At 50.1% G+C, this 27,588-nt stretch overlaps 2 protein-coding genes across 7 annotated transcripts in view; both read left to right on the forward strand.

The window, feature by feature from the left end:
- Positions 1-207: 207 nt before the first annotated feature.
- BAG3 (BAG cochaperone 3) lies at positions 208-23,093 on the forward strand. Of its 2 annotated transcripts, none has more exons than XM_019643002.1 (4): positions 208-711; positions 16,709-17,035; positions 18,505-18,900; positions 21,729-23,093. In XM_019643002.1, the coding sequence occupies exons 1-4, from the start codon at positions 526-528 to the stop codon at positions 22,545-22,547; spliced, it is 1,728 nt and encodes a 575-aa protein (XP_019498547.1). In that variant the 5' UTR covers positions 208-525; the 3' UTR covers positions 22,548-23,093. The 2 variants fall into 2 exon arrangements, with proteins under 2 accessions (XP_019498547.1, XP_019498548.1); XM_019643003.1 differs by having other exon boundaries at positions 21,732-23,093.
- An 80-nt stretch (positions 23,094-23,173) lies between these two features.
- LOC109383015 (uncharacterized) overlaps positions 23,174-27,588 on the forward strand; it is a 14,857-nt gene continuing 10,442 nt past the window's right edge. For 2 of the 5 annotated variants that reach the window (XR_002124035.1, XM_019643006.1), the window contains exons 1-3: positions 25,287-26,199; positions 26,431-26,659; positions 27,445-27,518. Coding sequence is in view for 4 of the 5 variants with exons in the window: in XM_019643006.1 (XP_019498551.1) it covers positions 25,998-26,199; positions 26,431-26,659; positions 27,445-27,518 (505 nt within the window). In the remaining variant the exon portion in view is untranslated. Of the gene's footprint in view, positions 24,285-25,286; positions 26,200-26,430; positions 26,660-27,422; positions 27,519-27,588 lie in introns of those variants that run through there. The other 3 variants (XM_019643005.1, XM_019643007.1, XM_019643004.1) reach the window with 3 other exon arrangements.

Genomic DNA, 27,588 nt, shown 5'->3' on the forward strand with positions numbered 1-27,588 from the left:
CGCGCCCGGACTACCAGCCCCGGAAATACCCACGCAGCTCCAAGAAGAGAGAGCGAGTCTGAAAGCCGAAACCCGCCGCAGGCGGATCCCGCAGGAGAACCACTGCCCACCCCAGGGCAGCTGGGCGAAGGAGGAGGTGGAGGGGGTGGAGGAGGGGCGGCCGGGCCGAGCCCCCGCCCCGATTATAGCGGATGACTCAGGGCGGAGCTCCGCTTCCAACCCGCGCCGCCGCCAACTTCTCTGGATGGGACCAGAAGTTTCTAGCCGGCCAGTTGCTACCTCCCTTTATCTCCTCCTTCCCCTTTGGCAGCGAGGAGGCTATTTCCAGACACTTCCACCCCTCTCGGGCCACGTCACCCCCTCCTTTAATTCATAAAGGTGCCCGGCGCCGGCTTCCCGGACACGTCGGCGGCACGCACAGTTCTAGCTCCGGCCGCGGCCCGCGAGCGACTCGGCGCCTGGAGGCCCCGCACCCCGCGACCCGGCACCCCGGCGGCCTCCCCTCCGGGCCCACCCCGACCCAGCATGAGCGCTGCCACCCACTCGCCGATGGTGCAGATGGCGTCCGGCAACGGCGCCGGCGACCGAGACCCCCTGCCCCCCGGCTGGGAAATCAAGGTCGACCCGCAGACAGGCTGGCCCTTCTTCGTGGACCACAACAGCCGCACCACGACGTGGAACGACCCGCGCGTGCCCTCAGAGGGCCCCAAGGTGAGCCAGACCCCCTTTCTCGACGAGGAGTGGAAGAGCAGGGCCGGGCGGAGGCGGCGGAACTGGGCCGGGCTGCAGGGACGCGAGGCGCCGGGTGCCCTCCGGCCCGCAGCCCGCCCGCGCCCCAGCTCCGGAGGTCGGTGAAGGCCACCTGGGGCACGCAGACCTCGGGCGGCACCAGCTCCCGGGTGTCGGCCTGCTGCGCTCCTACGAGCCCCCTCTTCGGGCCCGCCCTTGGGCCGGCGTGGGGGCGAGGGGGAGGCCCCGGAGGGGACAGTGCTCCTCCGGCCGCGTGGGGTTTCTGGGGGTCGGCCCGGGAAGTACGACCCGCGCGGTGGCATCAGGTCCCGTCCACCCGCTCGATGCGAAGGGCCCAGGGCCCGGTGGCCGGAGCTGGCACGGGCTCCACGAGGGGCGGCCGTTCTGGTCAGCTCCCCAGGCCGGGCCAGGCCCCAACGCCGCCGGGCTTCCGGGGCAGAGATCCTGGTTTTTCTCAGCTGATCTCACTCGGGCGGACGCCAGGGTCCACTCGCAAGCTTGGGTGGTGGTCTCAGGAATTCTACCTCCTCTGGTTCCTTAACGTGGCTGAGGGATGTCTTGCCTTTACTCGGCCTGCCTCAAGACACAGCGTGACTCAGGACACTGATGTAGATACATTCCTTATCTTTTTCTGTTTATATTTGAAATTAAAACTGTATTGTTTGAGGCAGTTTTCTATGAGAACCTTTTTTAGTATGACTTGTTAAAAACAAGATGCTCTTCTCCCAGGCAATTTCTAAACTAAAGATGTTAGACTGTCTCATAGTTGGCCATCGCCTTAGGACATTGCCTCACACTGGCGAGAAAGAGAAATTGTTTTAAATGGCATACATTCCCTTCCTTGTTATGGTATTAAAACGTCTAGGACTTGTTTTTAATACACAGATAACTGAGTGGTACTACTTTGGTGGATATAGCAGAAGTGTGTTTCATTTACATATATGTAAGGATTATATTTAACCCTTAGGAGCATGAAAACTTGAAAATAAACATTTGAAATGAGCCTGTTAATATTTAAAAATATAATTGTACTAATCTTGCAATTATCTATAAGTTTGAGCTTTTTCAAAATAAAAAGCTTGGGAAAAAGAAATGTTTAAAGGGTAACTGTTAATGCTGTCTGGGCAAAATGAAAATAAAAGCTATAAAGAGCTGGTAAGTTATTTTGAAGACGTAAAAATTCACAATATTAAGAATGCTTAATGCTTAATTAAGTCATTATATTAGAAGAAAGAATGATGTTATCCACCTTCATTTTTATGCACCTTTTTCTTTAAAATATTGACAAAACTCTGGTGCCCAACAGTGAAACATTGTACCTTCAGCAATTTACATTTATAAGAAGTTAATGGTATATTTATTTCTGAAAATTAGTATTAGAGGCTGTAATTAGTACAAGAGGCATAATTATATATACTTGTTGTGTATTTGTTCAGCCCATTGTTGGGTGAAACTAATGCTCATTTCAAACCAGCCCTGTTTCTACAGTCTGTGTGGATGTGATCTTTAGTATGGCTAAAAAAAAAAAAAAAATTTGAGGCTTCCTTCCTATAGAGATAGGGACAGTCAGAATCTGCTGGCACCCTTTGTTGTAAGTGAAGGTCAAGTTTGAACGTATCCACTGGGAATGCAGTATAAGACCCAGATTGTCAGCACTGTTTTCAACATGAAACTCACCCAGCAAGTTGAGATCTCTGTGTACCCATCCGGTGAATGGGTTAGGCTGTGGTTTCATAAAACTTCTTAAGGGTAGAAAAAAACAGGTTGAGTTACTATTATTCTCAATGAATAGAAAATAAGAGCTACTAAATCAGAATAATGATGTTGGAAAAGTTGATTTGAAAATTCAAGTCAGAATTTTGAAGTTGAAAGGTCCTTGAAGATCTTTTAGCACAGCCTCTTTGATTTTACTGAGAAACCCAGAGAGTTCAATTGTGTTTCCAAAGATCACTTAGTACTAATAGCAAAGAGATAACCACACCAGTAAGTCCTGAGAAGAGGCAGTGTATCTATATCTAGAAGAAGGTAGAAATGTCTTGACTTTTTATGAAACCGTGAAGCGTACAGGCTGGAATACTTTTTTGTGTGTCCTCCCAGTACCTTTAAGTATTAGATGGCTGATTTCTGTGCTATGATTACTTGGATGGTGATGGCTAGATGTGATCAACTCAAGAAAAAAATTCTCTTTACCAAATTAATTACTTGAGATTTGTCAGCATGGTACCAACACATAAGGAGGAAACATTCACTTCATTAGCTCTTCGGTATTACAAGAGCTAAAGGGTTCATTGCTTTCAAACCTATGCTTTGATATACATAGAACATCTCGGTGACTAATTCAGCTTCGCTTATATGAATTGCACCTTATTCCAAACTAAATACAATGGAAAATCCTTCAGTGTTATTTTATATTAGAAATTGGTTTCTTAATGCAGAACGAGAAAAGGGCCCTGGCACAAACAAAGGGCCGTTTGGAGTTGCTAAGAGGACCCTCCAAGCATCCTTAGCTTCAGCAGGAGATGCTGTCAATCAGTAAAGAACTATTCATTGAGCATGAATAACAGGAAGCCCTCTTTCAGGGAAGATAGTTTTTGGATATTTACAGTATAACCTTGTTGGTGAAGGAATGGCTTTCATAGGAAGAAGAAAAAAAACACCAGACCTTTGCGTTTTGCTTAGTCTTATACTCTGTCCTCTCACGTTCCCCTGAAGTGGTTAGAATAACTCCCCACATTTTTACAGAGGGGGAAAGCGAAAGCAAGTGTCTTGCCCTTCAGTGCAGAGGCACAGGACTGCTGGAAGCCAAGACATTGGGCTTTATCCAGCTCCACTCTAAGTGAACCGCCCACCTGCAGTCTTCCTGGGTATCGATTTTCTGCACACGTGGGCTTCTCACTAATCTCCTGGCAAGTTCATACCAGTCCAGGTCCCTTCCCTGGCAGAAAGGTTGGCATTCGCTTTGCAGTCAGTAAGTGCACACAGCTCCCGTGCAGCCGCTCCTCTGAGTTCTCCTCCCGGAATAAACAGAGGGTAGCTACCGTGGAGTGTGACGCTGTGCTGCTCCCCCACCAACCCCTCTGGGACCTGAGGGACCCTCCTCCCTGGAGGAACCAGGGCTATTGTAGCCCTCCAGATCTTGGAGGTCACCAGCACAGATTCCCAAGCTGGGCAGTCTCCAGGGAAGCCTTTGAAGAACACAGATTGCCAGCTGCAGCCCTCACTCCCTATGTTGAATCCAAATTGCTCAGGGTAGGGCCCAGAAATCTTTACGTCAAAAAAGCTTCCCTGATGATTTTTTGTTTGTTTTTAAAGATTTTACTGGGGAATTGGGGAGGGAACAGCGTTGGGGAATCGGGGAAGGGGAACAGACAAGTTGCTGTCCTTTTGTTCTTCAGTCTAGTTGTGGAGGACATCGCTTCACTGGCCCATGTTGGTATTGTGATCATTGCGCTCTTTCAGGGTGAGGCAGTCACTTGCTGGCCATTGACGGCTGGCTGCTCACGGCAGCCCAGCTCCAGGTCGAGCTGTTGTTCACCGTCTTAGCTGTAGAGGGCGCAGCGTCACTGGCCCTCATGTGGGATCCGAACCAGGGCCATGCTGCTCAGAGCTGGTGTCCCAAGCCAACTTCTAACCAATGCACCACTCGGTCAGCCCCCCTGATGATTCTTGAATTTACCAGACAGGCATTTGGGACCCACTGAGTAATGGGGATCCCATTTTAGGGGAAGAGGGGTGGCAGACTGTGAGTACAGTAAGCCTGTGTGTAGGCCCTGGAATCCCCCACAGGGTACCCACTTAACCTCAACCTTTCAGAGCCTTTGAGCCTCCATTTTCCTTCTTGCTGAAACTCCCTGGTGCCTGGTTTCTGGGAGTGTGAATATGGGGTGGCATGGGGAGGAATAGAGCCGGGTGGGGTGGCAGTGCTAGGTGTGGGGAAGGGTCAGACTCAGGGAGGCCCCCCTGCACCCTTGAAAAAAGTGAGCCAGAGCGTTCCCTTCCTGTCTTGCCCTCCCATCAGAGGCTCACCATAATCATTTGACATATTATACTCAGGCCCTGTGAACGAGAGGTAGAAACATCCTTTCAGAGGAAACTGGAAATGTTTTGAGTTAGGATTGAAGTAGAGACACTCATTTGTACTGCTTCAGGTACAGCAGAGCCTCCTGATTTTTCTTGAAGATGAGATCATTTTGCTCTTTGCAGATCAATTGCAAGCTCTCCTGCCTCATAGCAGAATCAGACCAGTCAGGAAATGAGTGTCCGTTCTCTCCTCTTATTTCCAGCAAGTTGCAGTTACTGTGGAGCAGATTCCTTTGTGACTGATGCACGGTGATTTGTTGGGGGGTGGATAAAGAGCATGGCCAGATGCCTTAGGAGTACAGCTCACCGAAGGCCTTCATTTTCCTCTCTCAAGAACAATCTGTGTTTGGCTTATGCAAGAACTGACCATAATTTGTCCCCTGTTTTGTAGAGTAGATTTGCCCTTAACGAGGGTAGAGTTGGTGCACAGAAACTGTGGCGGCGGTTGACGTTAGCCAGGGCCAGGAAGGCTTAGCTGCTTGATGCTGTCAGGGCTGGTAGTGAGTCAGAAAGCTACATGCCACCCATGAGGCATGCGTAGCGCTGTCCTTGTTTCTGGAATGGCACAGGACTGCCTTATATAAACCACTCTACATGTTTATTATTTCCTATTGATGTTTTGAAATCATCTGATGTTTGTCATAAAAATAGGAAACTATGAATAATTCAAACCTCTTTCTCCTTCACATTTTTGTTCATTTAATGTTGCTCTTAAATATTGAAGACACTTACGTAGAAAAACCTGGAGCAAAAGACTAAGGCCTTGCTTATTAGGGACCTCTGGGGACCCTCTAGTGCTAATAGACACCAAAGAAACCTCTGCCCTACCTACCTGGAGTTTCTGGTCCCTCCCAGCTCCCCACTGCTGGTGAATCAGGTCTGCACCCCAGGATCCTCCTCTGCCTCAGCTCTCAGACTCACAGCTGGACTTCTGAAGCTCAGCTCCAAACCCCCTCCTTTGGCAGATGTGGAAGTTAATCCCCGCCCCTCACTTGGTGTTGTGTAAGTGTGTGAGATATCTGGTGTTATTAAGTCTTTGCATATTTCTATGAAGATTTCGGGGGGGCAGGGGGATGGGGGAGAGAGGCGAAGGTCTTGGCAGCTTTTCAGGAAGCCAGGCAGCTTGCAAAAGGTTTCTTTAGGAAGGAATGAACCTAATATTTTTTTGTCTGTCAACATATTTATACTTACATGCCAGACACTGGTAGGTGCTTTTAGAAGCCGTATCGCTTTAAATTCTCAAAGCAGCTCTCTAACGTACAGAATTCAGGTGCCTCTTTTCCATGAGAAAATAGACTTGGAGAGGGCTGTACCTGGCCCAAGGCCTGTCAGCTGTGACAAAAGAGAAAGGCTGTAGACAGAGGTTAGCCCCACCTGGGAGCCTGAAGGGGTGACAGATTGGCCTCTAGTGAGTCTTCTCAAAAGTCCTTCATACTCAGAGCTCACCAGGCATGGCCCCAGTAATAAACACCTGAGCATAGCTGATCAGAAATCTTGGCTCATTTCCTGAGTCTGGGTCGGAGCGTAGGAGATGGGCCCAAGTTTTCACTCAGGCATTCACCCCATCCGAAACTGATGGATGTTATGATGTTAAATGCCGTATAGAGGACAGTTCTGTCTCCTTCATGCCGTTCTCCACAAAGCATTTCCTACATTTCTCTGGTTGGAAGCAGGCTATCCCTGATCTGGACTCCACATTACTTTAATTGGCATCTTTTCTCCCAAAGGCAGTACTTTTTGCTCGCCTTGGGGTCATGTCCCTATGGGCCGAGAGTTCCAGAAGCAGCATCTGCGTCTGTTTCGTCTTTCGGCTTCTCAGTGCCTGGCAGCGTCTACAGGCTTAGTAAAGAATCGAATGATTTCTGTGTGGAGAAGAGTACAGCACGGGCCTGGGCTCCAGAGTGGACAGGCTGGTTGAAGGAAAGAGGCCCTTCTGTTGGCTCCCAAGCACTGCAGTGTTGTCCTGGGCTCCCAAATGTCCCCCAGGAGGGGACTCCTTCTCATCGCATCTCTGAATGGCCTTTTCTTCACAGAGGACTTTAGTATTGATTCCCAAAGTTCATCCTTTCGGGTCTCGAGAAGCTCTTTTTTGACCTCACTGGTGACACAGCATCTTGGAGCGTGCTAACCCACAGCTGCACAGACAGCCGCCCCGACGCTGTGGAAGTTGTGCCCCACCCCCCATGGATGATAGTAAGATCCGCCACCCGCCCGCCCACGGAGTGAAGCTGCTTCTTCACTGTCAATTCAGAAAAGCCCAGAATTGCAGAGTCCCCGCTGTGTGACATCAGAGCCTGTGAACAGCACACTGCCCGAGAACTCCCAGCACAGTGCTGTGGCCCAGTGAGGAAGGTGAGCCGCCCCACTGAAAATTCCTTAGCATCCTGTTGAAGAGCAGACACTTCCTATCTTGAAGTAACTGCCTTGGTGTTGATTAAAGTAGGAAGGTCGTTTTTTCAGTTGTTTTAAGTCCTTGGACTCTGAATGAATGCATGGATGGTTCAGCAACAGCGCAGGACAAGGATCACGTGCATGCGCATGAGAGAAGGCAGCCACTTGTGGTTTTGAGTCTCCCAGATTCGTCCTGCGGACCCTGAGCATCAGAGCAGGACCAGCTCTCCTGCTCCGGTAGAACCGGGTTTTCTCCCTGCACAGGGCCCATGCTGGACGCGTGTGGAGTCAGGGCTGCCGTGACTCAGAACTGAGCCGAGCGCCCTCACTCTCACTGCCCTGCGTCCGCCAGACAGTGACTCAGCACCAGCACTGGCGCCCTGACCCAGAGCACACTCGAACTGAATGTTCCAGGCCTGTGCCTCAGCGCAGCCCAGCTCGGCTGGTGAAGTGAATTTTTTTCCCCTGCTGCGTTTTACCTCAGGAAGATGAAGGATTTGAGGACATTCGCCCCAGACAGTGTACGGGTGTGGCAGCAACAGTGAGGTTAACACATCCTTGCCTGGTGTCAGGTTCTAGTGCTCTCAGATAAATCACTCACCCTCTTGGAGCCTCAGTCTCCTCTTCTGTAAAATGGGCTAGAACAGTACCCATCCAGCAGGCGGGGAAGGTCGTGGGGGACGGTGCATGGAAGGCAGTGAGGTAGGGCCTGACCTGCCACGTGTGTGCAGTTTGTGGAAACGTGCACAGCTTCCACTGGGAAGCAGGAGGGGCTTCACAGGTAGGCATGCGGCTTCCCCATGAGGTAGACAGTTATGTCTGGACATGGGTCTGTCGGCTCCCAGCTAGGCGAGAAGTGTTGTTTCTTAGAAGCAAGGCCTCCTCTTAACCTCCTGGGACAATTTTGGCTGACTCTCCTTCTACCAGTGTTGGGGTGCCTTCCGAACCCTTTCTGGGGTGGGGGGGGTGTTCCTGTGCCCCTCGTGAGGGTAGGATGTAGCTGGGCAGTAACTCAGGGATGCCATACGGGGCTATAGAAAGGCTATTAGGCCTCTGGGGCCTCAGCCAGACCTGCATTCACAGCCTCATCAGCCTGTAGATTCATCCCTGATTCCCACCCAAGACAGGCTGGGGGCGAGGGGGCTGTTTCCTGCACTCTGCTGCTTAGTGTGCTGTGGTTCTCCTCTACCCCAGCTCCCTGAAGAGAGGCTCTCCTTCAGCGTCTCGGGGCGGGTCTGAGCACAGTGCCAGGCAGGAGTTAGGTGCCCATTAGTGTTGGGGGGAACCTGAGTCACCTTAATCAGGGGCCGGCCATCTGCACAGCTGTTCTGGACCCAGCTCTAAGGGGCAGACACGGCACTGCAGGTAGAAGGAGAGGGAGGGGTTTTCTGGTTGCCACCACCCTCTTGGGGGAGTGTGTTGGTTGCGGGGTGGGGTGAGGGGGAGTGCTTTGAGCAGCTGCTTGGGGTAGGGAGGAGAGTACCCCAGGAATTTCTACCAAGGCTGCCACCATCAGTCAGAGCAGTTCTCCCCACGCCTGCGTCTCAGTTGATCAGTTGGAGATTTTTTTTCTTTGGGGAAATTGTGTTTTGTACAAAAGGTATGTCTAGTGAAGTTCTGTCCCCTGATACCAGCAAACACTTACGTGCTTGGCTTCTAGCGGATGGAAGAGCTGAGTGATGGCCCCAGTGTTCCACCTTAGTGTGAGACAAGTCCTTGACAACTCATGGAAATGTACCAACTCAAGGCGGTCTCTTTATCTAACTTAACACAGTTTGCTTCCTGATACAGAAACTTCAGGTACTTTTCCATCTGTGCTTTGTGGCTTTAGATTGATTAAAGCGGATGTCCCTACTTTTGTTTTTTTCTTTCCTGAAGAGGAAGTAGGTAGTTTTTAATATCTCTGTAGCTGTGAATTCAGGAGCTGGGAGTCCGGTGACTGAGGTTCTCGCCTGGTTCTGCAGTAACTTCCCGTGTGACCTTGGGCCACATCTTCTACATGGAATCTTTGAGGGCTCCAGGGGTGGGAGACTGGGGAGGCCGGTGCTGACTCTGAGCCCCGAGCACTCCCTTCAGCAGGGAGAGCCCAGCTGTGGGTGGTGGTGCTAGCCAGGAGGTCCCTTACATGCCCCGGTGTGGGCTGCACAGAGGATGCTGGGGGGAGGGGATGGAGGGACACCAGCAGATACTTTGCTCCTAGGCAGGTCCTCCTGCCCCTGCCTGGCCTGGCTTTTCTCACTAGGTCTCAGTCAACGCCAGTTGGGTGTGGCTAAGTCGGCTTCTCAGCGGTGAGTTTGTCCACAGTGCAGGTTCCTTCAGAGGGGCTGGCTGGGGCCTGTTGGAGGGAGAAGGGAGTTAACGGGGCTCTGGCCCCTAGAGTTGTTTTTGGCTGTTTGCTTCGAGGTTGTGAAACTTTAGATACAGTTATTAGCAGAAAAAATGGCATTCTTGCCCATTTAAGACTCAGATAAATGGGCTTCTAACTCAAACAGGCTCGTTACCAACTTGATGAATTAGGCTTTGTAAGCAGTAGGTCCAACCAACTGCTACTTAGAAAAGCTGGGTCTATCAGTAACTGTTTGTGGAATGAAGAAACATGATTGTGTAGGGCATGAGTTTAGAGTTTATAAAGACTTCCTTGTGTCTTCTTTCACTTAAGTCTTGCAAAAATTCCTGGGAGGTGTGGGTATTTTTACAGCTGGGGAAACTGAGTCTTAGTAGCAAGGAGTCTTGTCTGAGGGCACACAGCTGGTGAGCAGGAGGGTAGAATTGGAGACCAGAGTGACAACTTGAAGACCAGGGCTCATGCTGGTTTGTCCTGCTCATTGGACATAGCTGTAAAGAGAAGCAACGATGAGTTTCAGGCTCTAAGAAAACTTTTTCCCCAGTGGAAACACATAGGGACATCCATCTCATTAATCCTGGGGTAAAATACATATATTTTAATAACAGGCATCAGATAAAACCTGCAGTCATCTGTGACTGGATTGCTTATAGAACTTGGGGTCAGCACAGACTCTTGTCTTACCAGGGGTGCTGTAAACAAACTTTGGTGGATGTGGCCTTTGCTTATTATTCAGAATTTGCCCAGTGTCCATTCTATGCCCCAAAACATGGCTAAGGCAGTGGGAAAGACCCTTTATCACAATACACTGGGAACTGAGGAATTTTGAGTTTGTAGGGATGCAAATAGCTGTTTATATGTCAAATTGGCAGTAATACCTAATTCATTTCTTTGGCCTATAACACCTACGGAAACTTTTGATAGGCTGTTGAAGCTCTACTCTCTACTTGCGCTTTAGAATTCAGCTTGTCTTCTGTTCTGCTTCCTGCTGGATAGAAGTGAGCCAAGCTGCTTAAATTTGATATAGATCCTAGGTACATGGGAGAGTTCCAGGATTCCTATTTCCCTCCTTCTTTTTTCCTTTGTTTTAGAAGTTTTGAAGTATCATTAGTAAAAGTCAACACCTGACCCGGTGTGAAGGCTCTTCCAGCCCAAAAACCCAGTTTCTAGAACCTGTGTCCTACTTTAGGCTCCAGGTGTGTCAAGGTGACACTGGGGCAGCCCTCAGAGCTTCCTTTGTTGCTGTCACCTTTCATTCAGGTGGGAACTGTAGTGTGTTGAGCCCACGTTTTTTTTTTTAATACGCCCGGTTTATTTGTATATAATAAGAAAAAACAATCGACAAACTAGAGAGGAAATATAATAATCTTAAAAATGATCTGGGCCTTATCTGTAAAGCATGAAATCAAAATAATTCTCTAAGTGACTACAAAAAGCATGTCAATTATTTTAAAATTCTACCACACATCAACATATATATACAGGCTCCAGTACTTAAGACTTGGGAGATCACATCTTTCAGTACCATAGAGAACATTGGGTGGATTTTTAAGAAGAATTAAAAGAGGCTGTAGAGAAGTTGTATGGTAGGTGTCAGGGACACATCAGAGCAAGACTGAAAAACTATACACAATCCTCAAAGAAGTAAGTCTGCTACATGGTTTTTCACACCATTAATTTCTTACTGCACCACAAAAAATGGAATATATAGAATGGCAATAATATAAAATATTTTAAAATAACATTTATTAAAATTGAGTGATTCCTGCACTTCATGTGCCTCAATAATATTTGGTTGCTTAGTCCGATAAAGGGATTCTCAGATCTCCTTAATTACACAATGCAATTGATGTCCTTGCTTTTGAAGCAACTGCATGACTGACTACCCTAATACCCCCTTTTTAAATTATTTTTTTTTAGTTACACTTGACATTCACTATAATTTTAGTTTTAGGTATACAGCATAGGTGTTAGACATTTTATAACTTATGCAGTGATCCCCCCAATCAGTCTAGTACCCACCTAATACCCTTTCAGCAAATTATACAGCAGAGCAGGGGGCTAGGGTGAGGGGAGTGAGGCACTCACTCTGAGCACAAAATTTGAAGGTTGAGCCCACTTGTTTTTAAGAGCTGAGGTTGGGGCTTACCGCGGGGCTGTTCTTAGGGTTCAGAAGCCAGTCTGTACAGGGAATTGCCTGTGGATGGCTCGAGGCACGCCCTGCTTGCTCCCTGGCTGCCCCCAGGCCGCTGAGGCCATGCATGTGCGACACTCCAACACCGTGGCTGACACACACCTTGCAGGTGTCCCAGAAGCTCTGTTCTGCCCAGCTTCTGAGGCACAGGAGTCCTTTGGGGGGTCGGCAGCTCCCTCCTCGCTCGTTTGGTATGTGCAAGTTTGGGGCACCTTGAGTTCCAGAGACTTCTGATGTGATTTAACTGAGTGCAGTTGGAAGTGGTCCTTTAGATTTCCACGACATCAACTTTTCCTTGTTTTGGAGCTTTATGTAGGTGTTTAGAGCTAGAAGGGACCTTGGCAATCTGAGGCCACGGAGCCTGTCAGAGCTGAAAGGAGCTTTATTTAGATCAGTGTTTCTCAGTGCAGCCCTGGCTCGTCTTCCCACACACCTATTGAATCAGACTTTGTAGGGGTTGTGCAGAAAGTCTGTTTTTTTCCATTTCCTGGGTTTTCCTGATGCCCCCTCGAGTTTGGGAACCACCGCTTAACGAAATGTCTGGGCCTCCCCTTCATTTTACAGCCGAGGAAACTGAGGTCCAGAGAGAGGATGTGAGCTGCTTACGCAGCAGAGTCAGGATTAGAACCAAGCACAGCCTCTTTCCATGTCCCCAGCTGTCCACTTAGCACCCACATTGTCATTAAAACCAGCAGTGAAGTTTAGATGTGCTGTTAAGCAAATAGGACCTGTGTCAACCCAAGGGCTCACCCAGCTCAGAACCTGACCCCAGACTTGTCTAATAATAATATCTTGCACTTAGTAGGGCAAGTTTTGGCTCATCTGGGGTAATTTTTCCTGCTTCTTATCCTGGCTATCTCATGGAGTTGTTTAGTGCCCTCTGAGACACGCCTCAGGATTTTAATATGGTGCACAAACAAGGGAGAAGAATTAACCAATTCGCTTTATAAATTTATGGCGTGAGATAAGCAGTGAAGTCAGGGTGCGAGCCATTTCCCACTTAGGTTTTGTATGTAGGTGTTCCTGATGTCTTCTGCCAAAGATAAGGATAGTGAGCTGTGGTGCACTGGAAAAGAATTCCTTACGACGCTACAGGCACGCCGTGATGAGGCGAGGATTAGCAGTTGTCTGCTTGGTCACTGATTGTGCCTAGTCCCTATCACGTAATCACAGAATAACCCAAAGAAGATGGGGTCCCCATTGAAGTCAGAGTGGGGGCAGCAGATTATGAGTCTTCTGTGAAACACGCTGGTGTAACCGATAGGCTTTTTCTGGACTTGGGTTTGAACTTGAGAACAATTCTTATGGGACAAAAGGGACAGATACGTTCTGGTCATATTCCAGGAGGATCATAAATATTACACACTTTTAAATTTTTCATTAAAAAAATTATACCTCATTTTACTACATTTTGATGAAAACACCATAGAAGATAGAAAGGGCAATTTAATTGAACTCTTTTGGATGGTGCTTTTTAGTAAAAATGGAAGCATTTTCTGTTGACAGGTTTCTGATGATATAGCAGCGTAGAAACATTCGAAGGTAGTGTCAGAATTCCTGGTACAGACATTATTATGGGTGGGAGTTTCATTTTTGGTTTAAATTATTTGTTCCTGTAGAAGTGTTTAGTTGTCTATTCTGTAAAACTGGTGGGGTCTTTTACCTAAAGCAGTGTTTTTCTAAACAAAACCCCACCAGACTGGAAGGGGAGCCTGCTGCCTTTTAGATGTGAGGCTTATGAAGAGGTGTGTGGTTTTTTATTAAGTTGCATAAATGGGGTATTAATTCACAGGGAACCAGGAGTGCAGACCTCAGGGCTGTAGGAGAAGTGGCCTCCAGGCGCCCTTACCCTCCCTGCCTTCCACCTTGTGCCAGCTGCCAGCTCCGTTTTTCAGTTAACCCCAAACTCAGAACTCGAGTCTTGGCCTCCTGCCCTGTCAGCCACAGCGGCCTTTTCATGCCTGCTCCTCCTGGGTCACCCTTCCTTTCTCTGCTCTGTCCCCTGCTTCGCCCTCGTTTCTGCACTCTCATCCTGGCTTCTCTTGTTTCCTGACATGCCCTTTCTCCTTTCGGTTCTTCCAGCCTTGGTGAGGCGTCTTGTCAGCAGCTCGCAGGAGAGTGGATGTGGGGCCTCACTTGCAGCTCGGCCCCCTGGGCCTCCAGCCTCATTGACCTTCTTCCGCTCAGCACTTACCTTCCATCTCCACCCGCTTTCCCAGCTTTCCCACTGCTACTCCGACACCACCCCCTCCCCCTGCCTGTAGTGACCACATGCTTTCCTCCACTGACCCAACGCGGCACTTCTTCCCAGACCCAGGTCGAATATTGGCTCCAGGAAGCGGTCTCTGCTGTCACAAGTCCCTCTGGCAGGCCGACTTAGTCTTCCTTCCACCCTCCTTCCTTCCCTCCTTCCTCTTCCTTCCTTTAATTGAAGTACAAAATATATTTAGTGAGATTGATAAAATGCACAACTCTTGGCAGGCCAGCTGCAGTGCCTTCTGGATTCAGGGGCTTCCCCGAGGAGAGCCGAGCCTCCGCCAGGCCTATCTAAGGTTTCCAGGCCCTGGAAGGGTCTGAGTTGGAGGCACAGCTCACAGCTGGCTGTGTGGGGATGGAGGGGTTGGCAGCGCTCACCTGTGAAAACCGGATAGTACTGGTGGAATGTGGCAGGGCATGGGCAGTGGGGGGTTCCAGAGAAGTTCAGAGTTGGACGGATTTGTACACAGGTATACACACCCATTTCCCACTACCCAGAAAAAAGATGGAGAAAATGTCCATCCCCTCAGAAGGTTCTTTCAAGACCCTTCCATTTCCTTCAGGGGTAGCCACCATTCTGACTCCTGCCACCATTGGTTAACTTTGTTCCTTCAGTTTTGATCGCTTTGACACTTTGGTGCCTGAGAGCATAATCACATGCCTGTTTAGGGAGAGAACGCACAAGCGTTTCAGCCTTCTGGGCATCCTTGTGTTCTCATAAAACCTCACGGCAGTCTGTGAGGTGGGCATTGGTAGCTCCATTTTCTGGATAAAGGGACTAAGGCTCACAGAGGTTAAGAGAATTGTTCCGGAATAATTCTGTTACTGATGGAGGTCAGAATGAACTTGCAGCCTATCTAGCTGGAAAAACCCATGCATTTCCCCCATCTGCAGGACCCCCCCCATGCTTTCCGGCAGTTCTGCTTCCTGTTTGTTTCATGCAGCCTTCAACTGTCTTGTATAAGTCCCTAGTTGGCAGGGATCATGCTTGTGGGTTTGGTCACCCCGTGGTACCCAGCACCTCAGTAGTGGGACGTTTGTCAGGAGCTAGTCAATGGGTGAGGGCTTGCTAACTGCTCAGCTCCGTGGAGTGTGCAGATGGTGTGTGGCTTTTGTGTGACTGGGAGGAGGCAGCACCCTGGGAAGCCAGCAGAGACAACGTCCCAGGACAAGTCCGGCCCCTGTGTGAGCCTGGAGGACGGGTGCACAGTGAATGGATAAGATGCCCTGGTGCTGTGTTCCGGTATCAGCACCGAGTATGACAGAGTTTCTTCAGTGCCTCTCTTGGTGCCTTTTGGTGCCTGTCTCACAGCAGGAATTCGGTTCTCAATGTGAGGCTTGGACCCACTCCCTGCTCTTGGGTGACCTGAGAGTCGAGCAGGCTAAAATAATGCAGCCGCCCTGAGCACGTGGGCATTCTAATCTGAGAGTGCCTGTTTGTTGGTGTCCCCAAGGACACGGCAACACCGTTGCCTCCTGTGTGTTGGAGGCCCTCTGGCCAGGGGCCCAGCAGGACGGAAGCAGCTGATGGGTCTGAAAGGGCTAAATTGCAGGATGAGCCACCTGGTGCACACAAATCTAGAAGCAAGGCAAAATTACAGTGGTCCATCACTCAATGCAAATCAGCCCTTGGTTTCCCTTACTGGTGACTGAGTTTGCAGCAGTGGGAATTCCACCCTGCAAGCTCCTTAGCCTTTGGCATTTGTTCGCAGCTCAGAAAAATGCCTCCATAAGGAGGGATCACTCTCCTTCTATTAAGCTGATCTACTGGGATGTTCGTAAGTGACATAAATCCACAGTCCCCTCCTCTGTAAAAGGACCCTCAGGAGATGGTCAGGACTGAAAGCCTGGGCGGCGGGGGTTTGGAGGGCCTGGCTTTAGTTGCCCAGCCTCTGCTTGGTGAGAAATGACATTGCCCGGCAAGTGACTGGCCAGCCTTGTCATCTGAAACAAGATCTGTCTCTGTGGTACATCTGGAACTTGGCCTTCTCAAGGGTCCCAAAATAGCCAGGCCACTGAAGGGAGCACTTCATGAGAGGACACAGAGGGACCCTAGCCGCTCCTCACCAAGCAGGCTTTGTTGGCATCAGAAATCCAGCACGATTAATCCCCAGGTTTTACTCTCATTCTGTGCTGCTTTCATGTGTCTCCCTTTCTTGTAGCTTGTTCCGAAAATGTTCCCGACGCCCCTTCTCTGCAAAGATTTCCACGGTTTGGGGCCAGCAAAACTCTGGATTGTTAGGAAACAGGAGGACCTTTTAGGAAGCGGAGAAGCTGGCGATAATTTAGCGAGTTGGAATTGAACCCTCCTCGCATCTCCTGATCTGGGTCTGAGGATTTGGGAGACAGTAGTGGCTCTCCTACAAATACTGCTGCCCGCCTGTCATCCAGAAATAAACCCTGTCTTATCGGTGAGGGAGAGTGAGGCCTCTCGTGCTCGACAGATACCTTGGCTCACCTTTTTCTTGAGGCCCCTAATGCTTAAACTGCTGGCCAGACAGCAGCCTCAGTAGGGGAGGCGTGTCTGGCAGAAGCCGGGTAGCAGCCGTGCTCTCTGCTCAGCCGTGCTGGCCGACCCAGGGCCCAGAATCACCCTGGAAGATGATCGGAGCGCTCAGCACCGTGCTGTTTCCTCTTCAGAGGCGTTACCTTCCCAGTCTAACGGGTCTGTGTTTCTCCTCTTTTTATTTTAGGAAACGCCATCCTCTGCCAATGGCCCTTCCCGGGAGGGCTCCAGGCCGCTGCCCACACGGGAAAGCCACGCTGTGTACCCACAGCTCCGACCAGGCTACATCCCCATCCCCGTCCTCCATGAAGGCTTCGAGAGCCGGCAGCCGCACCCTGTTTTTGCCTCTCCCCAGCCTGGGACGCAACGATTCCGAACCGAGGCAGCTGCAACGGCTCCTCAGAGATCCCAGTCACCTCTTCGGGGTGTCCCGGAAGCCAGCCAGCCAGATAAACAGTGTGGACAGGCGGTAGCAGCTGTGGCAGCCCAGCCCCCTGCCTCCCACAGACCCGAGGTAAGGCGAGGCCTGTGGGTGTGACCTGGGAGCTCAAGCTGCTTGCTGCTTAGGCTGGCCCCAGACCCTGTGGCCAGCGCCCTGGGCCAGGCACCTGACACACGCAGGGCATCTGGGCCTGGCCTGCAGCATCAGGGGTCACCCAGCAAAGACAGCTTGACAGCCCCACGTTGTCTCCCAGCGTTCCACAGGTGTTTTTCAGGTGGGCATGGGTCGTGGCTTATTTTTGTAGTTAAGGAATTGGGACTCAGAAAGGTAAACGGCTTGGTCCAAATGCACAAAGGGGGAGTGGCATCATCCCTGGGACGAGAAGCTCGGCCTCTGGCCCCTAACCTGATGCTCCTTACTCCCACCAGGCTTTCTATTTCAGAAATACAGACACTGGGCTGTTTCCGTAAGTTCAGCTTTTATAGATAAGTATTAACTGCTTGGAGCTATATTGATATGAAAACAAGGCAGCATACCTGCCCTCACAGTGTCCCACAGTCTAAACGGAAGTCCAAAACAAGGGAGTCAGGAAGGTAGCTGCTTTATGACAGGGTTTGTAGCCTGAAGCCAACACTGCAGGGCGCCAGCGTCTAAAGAATAGTCCCTAATCTGGTCCTTAGCTGCGGTTCAAGGGCCAGGAGACCCCAGTAGGATTCCTGAGCAGTGAGCCCCCCTGGGTTTCCTGCCTGCACACCATCCTGTCGTGCCCATTGGCACAGCTCGTGAGCACCCATTGTTGCTCCCTGTGTGCGTCCAGGCTTGGGGTTGCCTCCCTGGGCTCTGCCGTGGACGTGTGGCTTCACTGTCTGCTTGGGGGCAAAAAAAAAAAATCATAGTTAATGTGGACACCAGGAGGCTCTTGGCCTTCCTTGGAGAAGCAGTACCTATACTTGGAATGATTTTTTTGTTTTAAAAATCAAATGTGACATATTAGAGAAATTTTAACAAATTTGAGCGAGCAGGGCCCTTAGAAGCCAGCTGGGGAAACGCCAGTCCTATTTTCTAGGTGGATAGAAGGTGGTGCAGAAGGGAAAGGGGCCTGGCCTGCCTCAGGCCACATAGGAGACGCAGCTCCTAGTGCCGGGCTGACTTGAGTTCTCTGTACATTAGCAGGGAAAGGGTTAAGGCAAAAGGAAACAAAGTGACGTGTAGGGACAACAAATGCAATGTATTGAGCACTTCTTGTTTGTGGCCCTTATGCTAAAGTACGTACTCGATTATTTTACTTAACCTTCAGGTGAGCCCGGTGAGGGGAGGGTACGTTTTCCCACGTTTTGGATGAGGCTCAGAAAGCTGTTGAGAATTTGAACTCAGGCCTCTTGACTGCACAGCTCCCAGTCCTAACACTGCAGTTTGCAAGCAGAAACACAGATGGGCGGTCCTATGAAACCTGTTGTTCCGAGCAGGCACATGACGGGCCGGTCGGAGTGCCGGGCAGAGGGTCGTTCATGGGCCGTGCCTCTCCCCTTTGTGTCTTGCAGCGATCCCAGTCTCCAGCTGCTTCCGACTGCTCGTCCTCGTCCTCCTCTGCCAGCCTGCCCTCCTCTGGCAGGAGCAGCCTGGGCAGTCACCAGCTCCCGCGGGGCTACATCCCCATCCCTGTGATACATGAGCAGAATGTCAGCCGGCCGGCAGCCCAGCCCTCCTTCCACCAAGCCCAGAAGACCCACTACCCAGCTCAGCAGGGTGAATACCAGACCCACCAGCCTGTGTACCACAAGATCCAAGGGGACGACTGGGAGCCCCTGCGGGCAGCATCCCCGTTCCGGCCGCCCGTCCTGGGTGCGTCCAGCCGGGACGTCTCTCCAGCCAGAAGCAGCACACCGGTGCACTCCCCCTCGCCCCGGCGTGTGCACACCGTGGTCGACAGGCCTCAGGTATGAGGGTTGGTGTCGGCAGACTGGCTATGGCAGCATCTCTTTGTGGGCTGAGGAGCTCTGTGCAAGTACCCCAGCTGCCCCCCTCAGCCCTCCTAGACGACATACGTGTAACTGGGGGAGAGGGACCTCCTGGACATGACTGGTCGGTGGCAGATGTGCAGGACCAGGACCAGGGCTGGCTGTAAACCCTCAGCCCTTTCTGCAGCTTGTGCTCATTTTTCACTGCAGCTGCCATAGGGGCAGGCTCCAGCCACCACGATGGGAAACAGCTGGGCAGAAGGGAGCATTGCTCGCACACCTAGAGCCTCGGTGTCTTAGCGCCCACCTTGCAGGGCCCTTCGTAGCCCGTCCACACCCCAGCCACAGCCTTGTCTCCAGTCTTCCAGGCAGCTTGTCTCCCTCCTCCCTGATGCCCCCTCTCCACTCTCAAGCCCATTCTGTCATTCCCCCCCTCTGTGCCTTTGCTCGTGCTGAACCTGCTCCCCGAAATGCCTTCACAACCCAAGTTCTGCCCCTTCAACAGGCAGCCTCGCCTCTTCTGTGGATCCCACTGGTCTTTCTCAGGCGCCTGTGAGGCCCTTAGTTCAGCCTGTGATCGTTCTGTGCATTTCAAAGTCCTCTTCTTGCCTCTTCAGCTCGGCTCTGAGCTCAACGATAGGCAGGCGCTGTGCCTTCCGCTTTTCTCCTCCTCTGTGGTGGAGGACCCTGGTGCCTGGCTGGGGAGCGGGCCGGCTGGCTGGGTGGACGCCCCCAGCCTGGTGGAGGACCCTGGTGCCTGGCTGGGGAGCGGGCCGGCTGGCTGGGTGGAAGCCCCCAGCCTGGTGAGAGCGCCAGGCAGGGCCTGCTCATCCTTCAGTGCAGACTGGGGGCGCTGGTTCCTGGAGGAGGAGGACGTGTAGCTGCAGCAGCTCGTAGCTCAGCCGCAGAGCCTTCAGCAGCCCCGGGCCCCCTCTGGCTGCGACTTGAGCGGCTGAATTAATTCTCTGCCATGGCTTTTAGAAGGAAGTCTCCTGTGAACAAATGCAGGGTGTCTTTTTACTACAGATGGTGACACTGTCTAGAGCCCTGTAACAGAGCACTCTCCTTTTATTGTTTTGTTGGTTTTTTTAACTTTTTTTGTTTGTAAATTAATTTCAGCCTTAAGAGAAGTAAAAAGAATCACACAGAAAAGTCCAGTATACCCTTCATCCATATTCACTGTTAACATTTTGTTACATTTGCTTTGTCATTTCTTCTCTCTATATATGTTATCTATGTGCTTTAATTGTTTGACATTTAATTGTAGATATCATGCCCCTTTACCAGACCCTAACTACTTCAGTAAATATTTTCCTAAGAGAAAGACCTTCTCATTTGTAACTACAGTAGAATTATCAGATTTAGGAAATATAACATTCTTACGTTATTTACTACACAGCCCATTCTCACATCTCCTTTAAATCATTTCCCCGTTCCGGGATCTAATCCTGGACCATGAGCACTGCATTTAGAGGTCGTTTCCTTAGTCTCCTTTAATCTGGAATAGTTCTTTGGCGGCCTTGCTTTGCTTTCATAACCTTGACATTTTAAAAAAGTACAGCCATCGAGTGCCTCCTCTTAAGTATTTCTAAAGTCCCTTTTTACCCTCCATTGTTTTAAAACCCAAAGAGGGTCTTGTGGCTGGTTCCTGAGTGGTAAGGGCCAAAGTTGAGGATGTCTGGGTCGGAAAAAGAGATTTGGTAGAAAAGGAGGTTACAGCTAAATGTCCTCCAGGTCCTTCCTTGGGCTCAGTTATCCCAGGAAAGTGGTGCCCATTTGCAGAGCTAGCGATGTTTCCTCTCATATCTTTCCCAAATGTTTCCCATAATCCGTGAAACAATATTGTCTCCACTTCCCTTAACTTTGTTTGTGATGATCTCCCTTTTATAGCTTGTTCGAAGATTCCTTTTTGGAGGCTTGCAAGAATAGGACCTAACTGAACATTATAGAGGAATTTAGTATTTTAAATTGGGAATACTTAAAAATAATGTAGTCCAATTCTTATTTCCCAGTTGATGAAATTAGGGTGTGTGAGATTTTTAAGGGGTTTTAGACATTCACCTAAATGTAAAAGAGCTGAGATATTTTGGTTTTAAGCATAGCTCATTTTTAAAAAATATGGCTCTATCTTCTAGCCCCATTAAAGAGTATCTCAGCCTGTGCAGAAGTCAGTGCAGAGATGCACGGCTGAGTGGTAGCTCCAGCCCAAGTGTGCCCAGCAGAATTCTTACAGGGGTAACTGTTTGGGGCATCTTGCTTATTCTCAAAAAATACATCAGTGTGGACAGAAACCACTAGGCTGTTATAGTTTTTTTTTTTTTTAAAAAGAAATTATAACTTTTCTGAAACAGGAGCTGGGAAGATCACACCCTCAACAGAGGCTGTCCACACAGCGTAAGGGAGGGGACAAGTGGCAATTATTTCTCCACGGCTGTATCACCTGAGAGTCTGAGTCACCCAAGACTTTGCTTTCAGCTAAACTAGCTGAGCAGTCCGCAGGAGTTTTGGATATTTTCATTTTTGAAAATTATATTAGTTTTTCTTGCCCTAAGAATGCCATCTACAGAAATCCATTGAGGTAACAGACCGGTAGACCAAGGTGATGAGTGGTCACAGAACGTGATTAATATATTTTTATTTTGTAACAGCTGTTGGTTCACTTTGAAAATCTCTTTTATACTGTTAAACTTAAAAAGAAAAAAAAATTCCCAGTTTTCTTTCTAATTAATACTGTACTAGCTACAGACAACTTTCTGTGACTCTTAACCAGTTATTAAAAATATCTTTGTATCCTTGCCTCTTCACAGCAGCCCATGACCCATCGAGAAGCTTCACCTGTTCCCCAACCTGAAAACAAACCAGAAAGCAAACCTAGCGCAGTTGGACCAGATCTTCCTGCACAAATCCCGATTCAAGTGATCCGAAAGGAAGTGGATTCTCAACCTGTTTCCCAGAAGCCTCCGCCTCCCTCTGAGAAGGTGGAAGTAAAGGTTCCCTCTGCTCCTGGTCCTTGTCCCTCTCCAAGCCCTGCCCCTTCTGCTGTCCCCTCGTCCCCCAAGAATGTGGCTACAGAAGAAAGGGCAGCCCCCAGCCCTTCCCTTGCAGAAGTCACATCCCCAAAGCCAGGCGGAGCTGAGGCACCCCCAAAACATCCAGGTGTGCTAAAAGTGGAAGCTATCCTGGAGAAGGTGCAAGGGCTGGAGCAGGCTGTGGACAACTTTGAAGGCAAGAAGACTGACAAAAAATACCTGATGATAGAAGAGTATTTGACCAAAGAGCTTCTGGCCCTGGATTCGGTAGACCCTGAAGGACGTGCTGATGTCCGTCAGGCCAGGAGAGATGGCGTCAGGAAGGTCCAGACCATCTTGGAAAAGCTTGAACAGAAAGCAGTCGATGTCCCCGGTCAAGTCCAGGTTTATGAACTCCAGCCCAGCTCCCTTGAAAGCGATCGGCCACTGCAGGAAATCATGGAGATGGGAGCCATGGCAGCAGACAAGAGTAAGAAAAGTGCCGGAAATGGAGAAGATCCCCAAACTGAAACCCAGCAGCCAGAAGCCAAAGCAGCAGCCACTCCAAACCCCAGCAGCAGTACAACAGACACAGCTGGCAACCCAGCAGCGCCATAGTTTCCGCGAAACAAAAAGCAGACCCGGAGACTGGGAACTGATTGTGTGTGCTGTAGGGAGTTCTAAGTTGCATGCATTTCAGGGACTTTAAATCAGTTGGTTTTTACTATTCATAGCCGCTTGGTATGCAGTAACCTGGGTGGAAGCAAAACAGTAAAAGAGCTAAAAGGAAAATGATGCGTTTCCTCAGTATCCTTATTCTGTACAAATAAAGAAGTCGCTTGCTTCAAAAGTTTAACCCCATCACTTGTTGTTTCGGGGCCCTCTCTCTGCGTGGGCTCCATGTTAGCCATGGTTGTGAGCTGTCTTCCTGTAGCTCTGGACTGAAGGAGTTTTTTGGGGGAGTAGGTGGGGAGTCGATTCCCATCACATAAATATGAAACCCCCGTTTCAGAAAAGTTGCCATTTTAATGGGATGATTTTCGTCCCATAGCTAAAACACCTAACTTGTGATAGAATAAAATGTGTGCGGAGCCATAGGAATATCTGTATGTGGGATGACTTTAATGCTACATTTTAAAAAAAGAAAATAAAGACATAATATGACTCAGTGTTTTTTTGTGGTTTGTAAAACTTTGAAGAGTGGCAGCATCAAGATTGGGTCTTGCTGGCTTCAGTCAAAACAGAAGGCAGCTGCATTTACAAGCCTGCCCTGGGATTCGCACCCTCTCTATTGGCCCAGCTCGTGAGAAGATGAGTCATCAGTTTTCAGGCTCAGATGGCACTGCACCCTGGGCACACTCAGGGCTGTGAACTCAGGTAATGGGAATGTACCTGCCGCACCTCCAGACTGCCCCAGCCAAGGTGCCGCTTGGGCAGCATCCCTGCCCACCTGGCCTTGGGCCAGCGCAGTCCTCACCAAGGTGCTGAGATGGTTCAGAGGTGCACAGGGAAACCACTTGCCCGTGTGGCCGAGGCTGGCCAAAGTGTTCCTTGGAGTCCAGGTCACTGAGGGTTAGCGACACTGTTCTCTGAGAGTCTTGGGGTCATCTTTATCTGACACTTCTCTGAGTCAACAAACCAGTGTGGAAGCAGGTTTAACTTCCCAGATTGGGTTCCTAGAAGCCACGGGGCTTAGGGATCAGATGCACTTGGAAGCCACTGGGTGGAGAAAATCCTCCTTTATGTGCCAATATCTCATGAGCTTGGGAAAGGACCACAGCCCCAGAATGTGGAGATGCGCTAGATTGTTGCTTAGCTGCTTGCCAAGTAAACCTAAAAATGAGGAGAGAAAGATGGGCCTGAGATCTTGGAACTCCCAGGGAGCACGCTGACTTAACGAGCCCCGAGCTGAATTCCTCATGACTGTATTGAGTTTAATATTGGTGCCTGACGACGCTACACAAAAATACTCGCTGGTGTACTTGCCACTCTTAGCTTGCTGAGGAACGTTGAAGTTATGCCGATGGGAACCTGCCAACATCATTCCTGGGTGAACTCATTTGGGGAGTATAAGCCGACTGCTAAAGACCACTGATTCTAGAGAAACGCAAACTTGTAAATAGGAAGAAAAAAAAGCCTACTGGACTGTTTCTAAAATGAACCAAAGATAAAGGATATGACCACTCTTTTTGTGACTTGGCCATCTATTCTCAGACGACCGCAGCATGAAGGCTTCTTGAGTGGTTGCTGAGTTAGACGGATGCTATTTTTATCACTGGACATCAGTAGGTGGTCCTTTAATGCAGATCCAGTCATCCAGATTAGATGGTACATGGATACCGGGGCAGGAGATAGGTGAGCTGTGTTGGTGGTCCCTGGGTCTTGCATGGGGACAGCAGGCTGAGTGTAGAGCTGGCTGCAAGTTTACTGACATAACCTTCTTGCCCCCTGTAGGAGTCAGGGGACTGATAGCCATGGAGCGTCTGCCTGGCGTCAGGGGCTTTCAGCTTACTTAACCCTCCCAATGCCCTTTATAAGAACACAGTTTAGAACATAAGCCTGAATCACAACTTCTGGGTTCAAGTCACAGCTTCATGTAACAGCTCTGGGTCAATGGACACGTTCCATGGCCTTTTCCTGGTTTCCTCAGTTGTAAAATTGGGGAGAACTGATGAAATGAATTCAGACAAATGAAGCTGTGAGCACAGTGCCTGGCATATGGCAAACGTTAGCTATTGCCACCATCCTTGTGTACTGGGTGAGGACACAGGAGGTGACGTGCTCACGCCCACAGAGCCAGGAGCAGGGGTAGGATTTGAACCCAGGCCCACGACATAGTGAAGGCCGTGCTGGTTAGTCTCACCATTGTAGCACCAAGTGGGCTGTGGTGGCCCAAAGGGAAAGGACTAGCTAAGTACCTCAGACATTTGAGAAGAATCTCATGTCTTCCTAGGTCAGGCATTTGCTTTTTTTATATAATGTGTCCAGATCCTATCAGATTATTCCTGTCTGCCAGATAAAGCAAGTGACTTGGAACTAGTAGGTAGTGGCTTCTATATTAAAAGTCACTTGCAGCCCAAATGCTGGCAGCCCAGCCCCCTCGGTTTTGTTTCCAATGCTTTCTAGAGCACCCCCTCCTTCACCTCCATGTCCGCATCCCTCCTCCAGCGATTCCCACCTTTGATGTCTGAGCTCACACCCTACCCCCCTTTCCAGATCATCTTGCCCACCCCTGAGACCCACCTATTTTTTTTTTTAAGCTGAGCCATCCTGCCACCTGTTGGCAGCTCAGCGGCTACTCAGCTCGGGCCGGGACTCGAACCGCTGTTGCTCAGAGCTCAAACTCTTGAGCGAGCTCTTAACCAACTGAACCACTCGGCTGGCCCCTGTGAGACCCACCTTTTTGTGAAACCTCCCCCACTTGGACAGTCCCCTCCTTCTCAGACTTGACTTTCCCCAAACACCCACCAGCCTTGGGTCTATTTGCCAGGCCCCAACTGTTTCCCAACTCTATTAATGCCTCAGTCATTTCCTAAGCAAGACTGGGAATTCCCTGAGGGCAGGTTCCCTCAGACACTTCCTTATTCCTACATTGTTGTCCAGTCCTGGGAACGTGGGCACCCTGGATGGCCAGGAGGCCCTAAAAGTTCCTCTGACAGTATCTTATTCCAAGGCTCAACTGATGTTTATTCAGCAATAAAGGTCAATATTAGTTGACAAGTTCAGAGCCAGCTCTCCCACCAACTTTGTCTTGTGATCCTCACACGTGTACGTTTGGGCAAGTTTTTTCCTCTCCCTGGGCCTTTTCTCCCCATCAGCGAAAGGCAGGCATTGACCCCAACCCCTCTCGGTGGTCTGGATGATTCTGGTGAGTCCACACTTCTTCCTGTTGTGCTGTCTGTGCTGCTCTTTTTCCCTTCCCAGCCCAGCCACCAGCATGGTATCCGTCCTGGGCTGAGTATTCCTGCAGCTCCTTGTGAGCGTGGCTGGTTTGCTCGCTCTCCGGTAACATTAGACGAATGTAATCATGTGCCAAGGGACCAGGTCCAGGCTTGCAGTTATTTTGGGATGTGCGGGAGCCTGTGGGAAAATGCTGGAACATGCCTGAGTCACTCAGGCAAATACCTTTCTTTCCGTGTTCCAGCATGCTCTGAACTTTCAGGCAGCACAAAAAAGCCCGAGCGGCACACACGCCCTTTGTGTTCTGGCTTGCCCTTCCTGCGCAGCACTCCCTGTTTCTCGGCCGTGCCACCTTGTCCTCTGAGCTCGGGCAAGTTCTCATGTGAAGGGGTGAGGGTCTGGGCTGGATTAAGCCTTTGGAGGCCTTAAGTGGGGGGAAAATTGTGGTGCCCTCCCGTAGGTAAAATAAAATCAATAGCCACAAAAGAAGTGTAAGGAAGACCTGAATTTGTCTTATTACCCTTGCTATTTTAAAACTCCTCCAGTTATGGTGTGTGCGGTGTGCCCTGCTTTCCTGATAATCGGGCTGCCTGTTGTCCAGTGCTGCCCACTAGGAACCCGTGGAGACCAGAAGGAGCGGCTTCAGTCCCCGGGAACAGTGCTGAGCAGGACGAGGAGGGTCCAGGACCAGAGAGGACAGAGCGGAAGCCAGCAGTGGTGCCGTCGCACTCAGTGGAGGGAGCAGGAGGCAGCTGCACACCCCCTCCCAACCCAGAGCACAGAACAATGGGGGCGGAGTTCCAGGTGCAGCTGGAAGGCAGCCTAAGGAGGTGAGGAGGGGTTTGGAAAAGTATTCAAGGTAGAAGGGGCCTTTTTCCAGAACACTCCATGGGCCGCCCTGGCCCCTCCAGCCAGAGCCTTGCCCTGATGTCCACGGTTGCCCACATGGAGGCTGTGCTTTCTCCACAGCCCTGTGGCTGAGGAAGAAGACCGTCTTGTCCAAAGAGAAATCCCACCATCGGCCCCTCCCTCGTTCCTTTCTACTTCATCATCCTTTCTCTCTCAACTGGTTCCTTTCTTCTCCTTCGCCTACAAAAGGGCAAACCAAAAAGAAACCTTTGCTGCTTGCTCCTCAGTTTACCCCCCTTATTATCAAATACCTCAAAAGAGCCAGCTGAAGTCACCCCCTGACCTCCTGGGCTCCTGCTGCCCTGTGCAATCCACACCCTGCTCCTGTGGACGAAAGGCCTCAGTCATGGGCAGGGCTTTCCCCAGTGCGTCTCCCCACCCCAACCGCCCAGACTCACCCTCCTCCCCAGCCCACTGGGAAACAGGTCCCCCAAGCTCCCCTCCCTCAACCCACGGCTTGTATCACTGCGTGACCTTTTAGTTTTCTGTGTCAGCTTGGCTAGGTGATAGTACCCTGCTATTTAATCAAACCCCAGTCTCGGTGTTGCCATGGCGGCATGTTGTAGATGTGATTAACATCTATCATTAGTTTACTTTAAATAATGGAGATTACCCTCGATACTATGGGTGGGTCTCACACAATCAATTGAAGGCCTTAAGAGCAAAACAGGTTTCTCCACAAAGATGTTCTGCCTCTGGACTGCAGCATCAGCTCCTGTCTGAGTTCCCAGCCAGCCAGCCTGACCTACAGATTCCCAACTTGGTTGTCCCCACCATCAGGTGAGCCAATTCCTTAAGATAAATCAATCTCTCTCTCTCTCTCTCTCTCTCTCTCTCTCTCTCTCTCTCT

Source organism: Hipposideros armiger, unplaced genomic scaffold, assembly GCF_001890085.2.
Source record: "Hipposideros armiger isolate ML-2016 unplaced genomic scaffold, ASM189008v1 scaffold_74, whole genome shotgun sequence".
NCBI lineage: Eukaryota > Metazoa > Chordata > Mammalia > Chiroptera > Hipposideridae > Hipposideros > Hipposideros armiger.